The 11,645-nt window shown below is 41.7% G+C and overlaps 1 protein-coding gene across 1 annotated transcript in view; it reads left to right on the top strand.

Moving 5' to 3' along the window:
• The window catches only part of LOC311132690 (regulator of G-protein signaling 12-like), a gene marked incomplete at its 3' end in the record, with an annotated part of 70,225 nt that extends 59,797 nt beyond the window's left edge, over positions 1 to 10,428 (top strand). The window contains exon 17 of the mRNA XM_084165958.1: positions 10,100 to 10,428. Within this exon, the coding sequence (XP_084022084.1) occupies positions 10,100 to 10,428 (329 nt within the window). The remainder of the gene's footprint in view (positions 1 to 10,099) is intronic.
• Between the last annotated feature and the right edge of the window lie 1,217 nt (positions 10,429 to 11,645).

An 11,645-nucleotide genomic window follows, 5' to 3' on the forward strand; every position in this document is an offset into this window, starting at 1 on the left:
TGATTTCACCGTAGTCTTGGTGTCTCACTGGTGTTCAAACGCCCTATTAGAATAATAAAATCACGCTTTGAAATCCCAATTTAAAAGGAAGCCTTATCCAGCTGTACTGTTTGAAGAGCTGTAAAGCTAAAAAAAAAAAGCAATTAAGAAGCAAGACGGCTAGAATTACATATTCTATTTACAGGTCTTAGCTCATCTATTTAGTATGTATTAGGATCCCCATTAGCTGTTGCCAAGGCAGCAGCTACTCTTACTGTGGTCCAAACAGGATTTAAACAACTACAAAACAACAAACAAAACAACAGCTTACGTCATACATAAAACACTACATCATACAATACATTATTACTCTCTCATTACAAATGTACAATACTACAATACAACAATATTACAATGTGTTTGTGTGTAGAGTGTATGTGTGTGTCTCTACTGTCCGCGTTGTGAGGTGAGGTTTTATCAAAATAACAATAATAATGATTTAACTGCTCACTTGAATTACTTGATGTGGAAGAGAGTTCAATGTAGTCATGGCTCTGTGTAGTACTGTGCGTTTCCCAGAGTCTGTTCTGGACATGGGGACTGAAGAGACCCCTGGTGGCATGTCTTGTGGGGTATGTACACTACCGTTCAAAAGTTTGGGGTCACTTAGAAATGTTCTTGTTTTCGAAAGAAAAGCAAATGTTTTGGTCCATTAAAATAACATAAAAAAGATTAGAAATAGAGTGTAGACATTGTTAATGTTGTAAATGGCTATTGTAGCTGGAAACGGCTGATTTTTTAATGGAATATCTACAGTGGGGGAAAAAAGTATTTAGTAAGCCACCAATTGTGCAAGTTCTCCCACTTAAAAAGATGAGAGAGGCCTGTAATTTTCATCATAGGTACACATCAACTATGACAGACAAATTGAGGGGAAAAAATCCAGAAAATCACGTTGTAGGATTTTTTATGAATTTATTTGCAAATTATGGTGGAAAATAAGTATTTGGTCACCTACAAACAAGCAAGATTTCTGGCTCTCACAGACCTGTAACTTCTTCTTTAAGAGGCTCCTCTGTCCTCCACTCGTTACCTGTATTAATGGCACCTGTTTGAACTTGTTATCAGTATAAAAGACACCTGTCCACAACCTTAAACAGTCACACTGCAAACTCCACTATGGCCAAGACCAAAGAGCTGTCAAAGGACACCAGAAACAAAATTGTAGACCTGCACCAGGCTGGGAAGACTGAATCTGCAATAGGTAAGCAGCTTGGTTTGAAGAAATCAACTGTGGGAGCAATTATTAGGAAATGGAAGACATACAAGACCACTGATAATCTCCCTCGATCTGGGGCTCCACGCAAGATCTCACCCCGTGGGGTCAAAATGATCACAAGAACGGTGAGCAAAAATCCCAGAACCACACGGGGGGACCTAGTGAATGACCTGCAGAGAGCTGGGACCAAAGTAACAAAGCCTACCATCAGTAACACACTACGCCGCCAGGGACTCAAATCCTGCAGTGCCAGACGTGTCCCCCTGCTTAAGCCAGTACATGTCCAGGCCCGTCTGAAGTTTGCTAGAGTGCATTTGGATGATCCAGAAGAGGATTGGGAGAATGTCATATGGTCAGATGAAACCAAAATAGAACTTTTTGGTAAAAACGCAACTCGTCGTGTTTGGAGGACAAAGAATGCTGAGTTGCATCCAAAGAACACCATACCTACTGTGAAGCATCGGGGTGGAAACATCATGCTTTGGGGCTGTTTTTCTGCAAAGGGACCAGGACGACTGATCCGTGTAAAGGAAAGAATGAATGGGGCCATGTATCGTCAGATTTTGAGTGAAAACCTCCTTCCATCAGCAAGGGCATTGAAGATGAAACGTGGCTGGGTCTTTCAGCATGACAATGATCCCAAATACACCGCCCGGGCAACGAAGGAGTGGCTTCGTAAGAAGCATTTCAAGGTCCTGGAGTGACCTAGCCAGTCTCCAGATCTCAACCCCATAGAAAATCTTTGGAGGGAGTTGAAAGTCTGTGTTGCCCAGCGACAGCCCCAAAACATCACTGCTCTAGAGGAGATCTGCATGGAGGAATGGGCCAAAATACCAGCAACAGTGTGTGAAAACCTTGTGAAGACTTACAGAAAACGTTTGACCTGTGTCATTGCCAAGAAAGGGTATATAACAAAGTATTGAGAAACTTTTGTTATTGACCAAATACTTATTTTCCACCATAATTTGCAAATAAATTCATTAAAAATCCTACAATGTGATTTTCTGTATTTTGTTTCCTCATTTTTTCTGTCATAGTTGACATGTACCTATGATGAAAATTACAGGCCTCTCTCATCTTTTTAAGTGGGAGAACTTGCACAATTGGTGGCTGACTAAATACTTTTTTTCCCCACTGTACATAGGCGTACAGAGGCCCAGTATCAGCAACCATCAGTCCTGTGTTCCAATGGCACATTGTGTTTGCTAATCCAAGTTTATAATTTTAAAAGGCTAATTATTTTAAAAGGCTAATCATTTTAAAAGGCTTATTACTAGCCACCCATTCATCAGCGTACATAGACACACAGGTTTTACTCAATGCTAGTGGTAGGTCATTAGTAAAAATATAAAAAAGTAAGGGGCCAAGACGGCTACCTTGAGGTATGCCAAACTCTACCTGGTTTACATTAGAGAGGCTTCCATTAAAGAACACCCTCTGTGTTCTGTTAGACAGGTAACTCTCGATCCATGATATGGGAGAGGATATAAATCAATAAAGTGTTTTCAGCATCTGACCTGGGTTCAAATAGCATTTGTTTTGTTTCAAATACTTAAGCTTGCGCTTGATTGAGCTTGTCTGATGCAATGGAACAAATGGAATAGTCCCCAAAGTGCAAACCAATGGGATAGTCCTCATCTAGCACTCCAGGCTGACATTGAAGTATTTGAATAAAGACTAATTATGTTTGAACCCAGGCCTGCAGCTCAAAGGGAAGCACACTTCAAAGTACACAGAGTCCATCACTCCGGTGGACACAACGTGTCTAGCCCTGACCTTTTCTAAATGGCTCTGTCAATAGATATTTGTAAGCTGATATGTGTACACAAGATGATACGAGAGGGTAGAATAAGACTTGCAGAGTCTCTCTCTGCTCGTCTGTTCTGGTTACTAAGCGCATCAGCCTGATTCTGCCACATTGGGAACCATGGTAACAGGTCCACCTTGCATGAGTTGACTGTGCTCCTGCATAGAGAAACTGTTGCTATTATTGTGTGGGGGGGGGGGGGGGTTGTTCTCTCTCTGTCTCTCTAGTTGCCTCTCACTCTCATTCTCACTCACCGCCCACTCCAATCTAAACAGAAAGTCCCTGCATGCAAATGCATATAAGTTTTGTTCATTATTATGCATGCAGTATTTCTGTTCTGCTCTTTACCTGTGCCTTGCAGAATATTATAGCTTGCACGACAGCCAGTATGCATCTGTATGCACAGAGGAACGCGGCATGCACACAATTAGTGACAGTACATCTGAAAGGTAACATGTTTCAGTCACATTATGATGGCCCCATGTAATGAATTACCTTTGACCTTTAAAAATGACAAATTGACACATCATCAGAGATAAATATTTGTAGGCAGTGCATCAGGCACATTTCTGAGTAAACTCAAATAGTTAGATGTTGTATCATTCAATTACATATAAATGCAATCATTTCACACGTCAGTCAATCACACTACTGTATTCTTAATAATCAATGGGATGAGTAGAAATGAAATCATTGCTCTGTTAGTTTATGTTATGGCTACTGTCAAGACTACCGTTCTCTGCTGGAGGAAGTGTTTTCCACAGGTTAACAGACACCATATATTACAAACCAAAGGGTTAATCAAACTAGGAGCCGAGGGTTTATCTTCCTGTGGTTTACTTATAAGAGTGGAACGGAGTTCACCTCCTATAGGAGTGGAACGAAGTTCACCTCCACCTTGGGTTAGTTGTTAATGAACTAATACATTGAGGGAAAAACGTATTTGATCCCCTGCTGATTTTGTACGTTTGCCCACTGACAAAGAAATGATCAGTCTATAATTTTAATGGTAGGTTTATTTGAACAGTGAGAGACAGAATAACAACAAAAAAATCCATAAAAACGTATGTCAAAAATGTTATAAATTGATTTGCATTTTAATGAGGGAAATAAGTATTTGACCCATCTGCAAAACATGACTTAGTACTTGGTGGCAAAAACCCTTGTTGGCAATCATAGAGGTCAGACGTTTCTTGTAGTTGGCCATCAGGTTTGCACACATCTCAGGAGGGATTTTGTCCCACTCCTCTTTGCAGATCTTCTCCAAGTCATTAAGGTTTCGAGGCTGACGTTTGGCAACTCAAACCCCTCCACAGATTTTCTATGGGATTAAGGTCTGGAGACTGGCTAGGCCACTCCAGGACCTTAATGTGCTTCTTATTGAGCCACTCCTTTGATGTCTTGGCCATGTGTTTTGGGTCATTTTCATGCTGGAATACCCATCTACGACCCATGTTCAATGCCCTGGCTGAGGGAAGGAGGTTCTCACCCAAGATTTGACGGTACATGGCCCCGTCCATCGTCCCTTTGATGCGGTGAAGTTGTCCTGTCCCCTTAGCAGAAAAACACCCCCAAAGCATAATGTTTCCACCTCCATGTTTGACGGTGGGGATGGTGTTCTTGGGATCATAGGCAGCATTCCTCCTCCTCCAAACACGGCGAGTTGAGTTGATGCCAAAGAGCTCGATTTTGGTCTCATCTGACCACAACACTTTCACCCAGTTCTCCTCTGAATCATTCAGATGTTCATTGGCAAACTTCAGACGGCCCTGTATATGTGCTTTCTTGAGCAGGGGGACCTTGCGGGCGCTGCAGGATTGCAGTCCTTCACGGCGTAGTGTGTTACCAATTGTTTTCTTGGTGACTATGGTCCCAGCTGCCTTGAGATCATTGACAAGATCCTCCCGTGTAGTTCTGGGCTGATTCCTCACCGTTCTCATGATCATTGCAACTCCACAAGGTGACATCTTGCATGGAGCCCCAGGCCGAGGTAGATTGACAGTTATTTTGTGTTTCTTCCATTTGCGAATAATCGCACCAACTGTTGTCACCTTCTCACCAAGCTGCTTGGCGATGGTCTTGTAGCCCATTCCAGCCTTGTGTAGGTCTACAATCTTGTCCCTGACATCCTTAGAGAGCTCTTTGGTCTTGGCCATGGTGGAGAGTTTGGAATCTGATTGATTGCTTCTGTGGACAGGTGTCTTTTATACAGGTAACAAGCTGAGATTAGGAGCACTCCCTTTAAGAGTGTGCTCCTAATCTCAGCTCGTTACCTGTATAAAAGACACCTGGGAGCCAGAAATCTTTCTGATTGAGAGGGGGTCAAATACTTATTTACCTCATTAAAATGCAAATCAATTTATAACATTTCTGACATGAATTTTTCTGGATTTTTTTTTTGTTATTCTGTCTCTCACTGTTCAAACAAACCTACCATTAAAATTATAGACTGATCATTTCTTTGTCAGTGGGCAAACGTACAAAATCAGCAGGGGATCAAATACTTTTTTCCCTCACTGTATCTGTTCAAGTTTAGGATAAAAAAAGCTAGTGATTCTTAGCCTGGTCCCAGATCTGTTTATGCTCTTGCCTACTCAATTGCTGTCATTGTCAAGCCAAACATGTTTGTATGACAATGAGTGTGACAGGGAGTTGGCATGATGGCATCAACAGACTGGCACTCAGACAGAGTGATTCTGGGGTCAGCTCCTATAGGATATCCCAATTCAATCCCTGACTACAGCATTAACGTAAACTTATGTTGAAAACCAAACACTCAGGTCTGCTAGGGTCACTCCACCTAACATTTTAAATATGTTTCCTTTCCATGTTAAATCAAATGATGGTTGTGCATCTGGTCAGATTAACATGTATTGGTAATTATTTGTTTTATTAATATTCTTGTCCACTAGAGGGCGACAGTATATAGTATAACTGTTCCTCCACTACATTTACATTGACATCATTTAGTAGACGCATTCAACATGCATTCAACTTAGGATAGCCAGTGGGACAACCACTTTATTTATTTTATTTTTTATAGGGGGGGTAGAAGGATTACTTTATACTATTCCAGATATTCCTTAAAGAGGTAGGGTTTCAAGTGTCTCCAGAAGATGGTCAGTGACTCTGCTGTCCGGCGTCGTGGGGGAGCTTGTTCCACCATTGGGGTGTCAGAGCAGCAAATAGCTTTGACTGGGCTGAGCGGGAACTGTGCTTCCGTAGAGGTAGGGGAGATAGCAGGCCAGAGGTGGATGAACGTAGTGCCCTCGTTTGGGTGTAGGGTCTGATCAGAGCCTGAAGGTACGGAGGTGCCGTTCCCCTCACAGCTCCGTAGGCAAGCACCATGGTCTTGTAGTAGATGCGAGCCTCAACTGGAAGCCAGTGGAGTGTGCGGAGGAGCGGGGTGACATGAGAGAACTTGGGAAGGTCGAACACCAGACGGGCTGCGGCGTTCTGGATTTAAGCACTAGCATTTAAGGCATTAATAACCTAATCTACCATACTAGGGCATATCTTTACTGTATTTATCATATCAAGGCCTCCTGTAGCTCAGTTGGTAGAGCATGGCGCTTGCAACGCCAGGGTTGTGGGTTCGATTCCCACGGCGGGCCAGTATGAAAAATGTATGCACTCACTAACTGTAAGTCGCTCTGGATAAGAGCGTCTACAAAAATGTAAAATGTACATTTGTTTAAGTGACAAATACAATTTGATTTGTATAGTGACTGGTCCTGATTCTAAGACTTTGTGATATCACTGGCCTCTCACACAAACGTTTGCATAAATGGGACTGATCTGTCATTGCCCATATCCAGAAATTAGAACAGCTTTTATACTTTCAAATGCAATCAACCACTTAGGCACAGGGATTAGCGTTCAACCCACTGCAGCTACTCCATAACAACAAAATTAAAAGGTGACAATCGTAATACCCCCAAAATAAACGTCAATAGCGTACACTGATTCAGAATTTTGTGAACTTTGTGAGGATTGAATGCCTGAGGGACGTGGTGGTTCGAATCTTCTTTAGTCTCACTTTAGATTTCACTGGCTGCTTCCCAAATGGCAATCTATTATCCCTATAGTGTACTACTTTTGACCAGGACCCTTAGGGTTCTGGTCAAAAGTATTCCACTATGTAGGGAACATTGGGAAGCAGTCACACCTGAAAGCTGGATACGGCTGACCCTCAGTCTGTTTTATCATCAATCTGGCAGCAACCAGGGAGCCTTGAGGCTGATCTCAGCCAGTCTGAGCTGTGTAGCTGGTTCTGTTCCAAACTGGCCCTGGGAAGAGCTGGTCTGTCTGGGCTAGTCTGGTGCCATAGTACATTGACAGAAGACACCCGACCGACAGCCAGCAGGCTCATGTTAAAAGCAGTGCTAAGACAGGAATTACACCTCTTAGCTCAACTCTGTAATGAGAGATAGACATTTATTCCAAACCACTTCAATCGCTCAATATACTTCCTTATAATTCCCACTGTAATAATTTTATGTTGATTATTATTTGAAGTAGCTTCATGAGATAATATTGAGCACATCAACTTTTGAAGTAGGCCTACACTTGGCAAAGAGGTTGCTGTGTGTGTTCAGCTGTAAGAAGGGGAACGACGTGGAGGTTGTGTTTATAATACTGCTTTGATTCTGTGAATCAGAGGCGTAGGAGCTCAAAGGGTGTATGTGTTGGAGTCACTTAGACCTCTTGTTTAAGGGCCACAGATTGCAGGAGGGATGAGGAGAAGTCTTACTCATTGAAACTGTAATATCAGAGTTTGAAAGACTGGATACTGGAAATTGGACACTAACATATCATGAGTTCATAAGTGAACAGACGTTTTGAAGGTGGTTGGACTGTTCTAGTTCATCTCATGAACCCATAGTAACAACAAGTATCAGAACCCTTTCTGTACTCGCTATGACTTACAGATGTAGGATCTTAATTTGAGCCAATTTGCTACAGCAGGAAAATAATCCTGTAGCAACAGGAAATGTGAATTATTATGTGGATTATGATTAATGGAAATGTTTGTAGGGGTTGATACGTTTTTATTGTTAGGGCAAAAAGAGTCTTAAATGTCAAAGTGGAAATTACAAACTTAAGAAGCCTTTTAAAAACTCAAAATACACTACAAGTTTGCATTTTCTGCTTAGTAGGAACATTCTCAGCAACAAAATAGTGATCAAATTAAGATCCTACATCTGTAGACTCGACTCACACTCTCTCAATATAATAGAGAAGTGTCACAGCAGAACTGTATGAGTCAACGCACTCTAGAACCAATTCCTCTAATGTCATGTCTCATTACGTACACTGGCGTCAGTGCAGATATTATTTCTCAATCTGTGATAGTCACTCTTGTCAACACTTGTCAAGATAAAAATAGAGCCAAAAAACCTCACTGAAATGTGCCATGGCCATAGTGACATAGCTCCATTGTGACTACAGACTTCAATCTGGATCCAAAAATGCACCTTTGATAAAGTTCTATATTATGTACCTCTGTTTTGATAGTGTATCATCATATCAATGCAACACTGCTCAGTTTTTCGCACAAGTGCCACGTTTGGTTGACATCCAACATGTCTAGACCATAGTAGTCGAGCACAGTACACAGTGGACCTAATGAATAACCAATAAGTTAAACAGTTTCAATTTGTTCTTTTGAAGCCAAGCGGACAAGCTGAAAGGCATGCACAGTCCTTTATATGGTTGAAATGGTTTCATGTTGTTAGATCATAGGGCGCAATGATCTGAACTGGTCCTGGGACAGAAGCCATCAAGCCAAATACTCTGAGCCTGATGCTTTGACACCCACGGGTCATTGCTCTGAGATCAGCTCAATGGACATACTGCATTTCAAGGGTCAGAGCTTCATCATAATGGAGATGGAAAAAGCTCTTCCGGAGGGTTTCTTAAAAGGTTGTGTCTGGATTTTCTCCCCTCCCCTTAGTTCCCCTGTTCACTCTTTTTGTCTTCTACCACCAAAAAAGGGCGTATGTCAAGACAACCCACTGGGCACAGACGTCAATTCAGCATCTATTCCACGTTGGTTCAATGTCACTCATTGAAATGTTGTGGAAACAACGTTGATTCAACCAGTGTGTTCCCAGTGGGAAGGCACTGGTGACCCTATGACTCTACTTTACACTGATTATAACACAGATGATCTGATCCTCTGAAAGACTTTGTACATTTCACTGAGGCAGGTGTTAGACCAGTCATTCCCCATGCACTGTAATAACCCATCAGTGAATCATTAGCAACAGTGTTGGGGTACTAAAGCTACCCTTAAGAAAAACATCGTTTACTTAACTGAAGTTACTTTGAAAAAGTACTCCACTACATCCAAACTACTTCGTGAAAAATTTTTCATATGTAAATCTGAAATGTCATCGACTATCATTTGCAAGAACAGTTCACTTTGGGGTCATATGTTAACAGAATGTAATTTAGCCTATTAAACTAAAAAACGATGTGTTTCAAGTGAGAATTAGGCAGGTCTGATATCACCTACAGTATATATTATTTTCTTAGCAGTGATTAGTTCAGTAGTTAGCTAAACCGCTACATGGCAAAAAAAGTTAACTACTGAAAACACTACCAATATTTCAATTTAGTTCAACTACCAACAAGCTACTGGAAATTGTAGTTAAATTACTAGTTGAACTACATGTAGTTTACTACTCCCCAACACTGATTAGCAATTATATTAACTCATGGTAGATTGGAGGCCTCAAGGCTGGGAAGTATTGGTACTCATCCTCTTTGTTGACCACTGTGGCGAATACTTCAGCTGGAACACAGTGGGAGAATCTCAATTGCATACCCCACGCATCCTCTCTCCTCGCCACCTTCTCAAAACCCATTGGATGGGAAAGCCAGAGCACCCGCCCCTCTGATCTTCTCCTCCAATGGGTTCTGAGGAGGCGAGGAGAGAGGAGAGAGGACTCGAGGAGAATGCAATTGAGATTCTTCCAATGGCACATCCTTCCATTACTAATTCTCCCATCTCTCCCTTCCTTACCCAGAGAGAAGAAAAATAGCTTGTGATCTTGACTGCTCCCACAAGAGGGCACCGTGTCTTGGAGCACTACGCTCTCAGCCAGCCCTGCAGGAGGTGATGGACGTGGAGGGAGTGTGTCTAGAGGAGGGGGAGGAGGAGGGGGATAAAGTAGGGGAGGTCACCATCATCCGGGGAGAAGACTCCGAGCTCAGTCTCAGTTTCCAAGGGTACGCCACCGAGCTCCGGCAGTGCCAGAGCCGGATGAAGACCTCCCAGGTGCCCCTCAACGCCCACGACCAATCAGAGGGGATCCAAGACTCCAAGACTGACATGTACAAGGCCACAATCGTGTGAGCTGTGAGGCTGAGCAACCTTCACCAGCACTTTCCAAGCTTGAGTCACTGTCTGTTCAAACAGGATCTTACTTGACAAACGAGGGACTTTAACTGTAAAAAGCTATTGATTTTCACTCCAGAACTGATAGAATGTATAATAATTGTTTTGGTGATAGATATTGTATTATTGAACATTACTCTGGTGTGTGTTTAGTGGGTTTACATTTTCAAGAAGTGATGAAAAGCAAATGAATTGCCAGTTCAGATTGATGAAAGATTTGGTAATAAATAACTGTTTGGGAATTTATCAGGGGATAGGCTACCTTGTTTAAAACATGGTTGCTGATACTGTAGGTACTGCAAGGCAGGGGCTATAGAACTTTGCCTCTTTCAGGTAGATAGGATAGGATTCACAAATTTTAGGAACATGAGAAACTCCTCGCAACTCTAGTACATTTTACTGTATTATTCTGGTCATTTATTCCACGCTTTCATGGTGAACAACATATGATCCATCTTCATATCTGTAAACGTCTCATTACAGTATTATGATTGGCTTCATGTTTGGTTATTGTTCAAATTCCACTCAATAAACATGCCTACCTTTGTAATTCCAGCATGGAAGCCTCTGTAGTTAGTCATTTAGATTTTTGTATGGTATGGAGTCATTAAATTAAAGGTGCAATCTGGGATTTCAAACAACCCCAACTGATGGAGGAATGACAGTAGAACTAAGCTCATGAGGCGTTTATGAGTTATATTCTTCAAGAATCAATGACTATGTATCATTAATTTCATCCAACAATGGATGTACAAATCCCAGATTGCCCCTTGAATTTAGCTTTAAATAAAACATTTTTAGAATGCAAATCCTTGATACCCAACCTGGTTCAAAGATAGACCTGTAAAACCCTTATAATTTGGTTTATAAGATTTTCACATTCCAAAATTCTCCTTAGTGTGTTTTGTCTTATCAATCTGTTTGCCCAGTTGGTCAGAATGGTACATTATTAACAGTGGTAGTTATCATTAAAGTGAACAATTTCATATTGGAGCCACACATTATAAACCCCTTTTTTAACCAGTCTTGTAAGCTGTCAGAAAGTCTTGTAAGATTAGGTCTCATTGTGTAACTTACCATAGCATCTGCAGGGATGTCATATATTGCAACCTTGGAAAATTAGAGGCTTGGTTATGGGACAGGGGGTATTCTTGCCACAGCACGGTGCACTTGGA

This window comes from Coregonus lavaretus, assembly GCF_964263955.1.
Source record: "Coregonus lavaretus genome assembly, chromosome: 7".
Taxonomy (NCBI): domain Eukaryota; kingdom Metazoa; phylum Chordata; class Actinopteri; order Salmoniformes; family Salmonidae; genus Coregonus; species Coregonus lavaretus.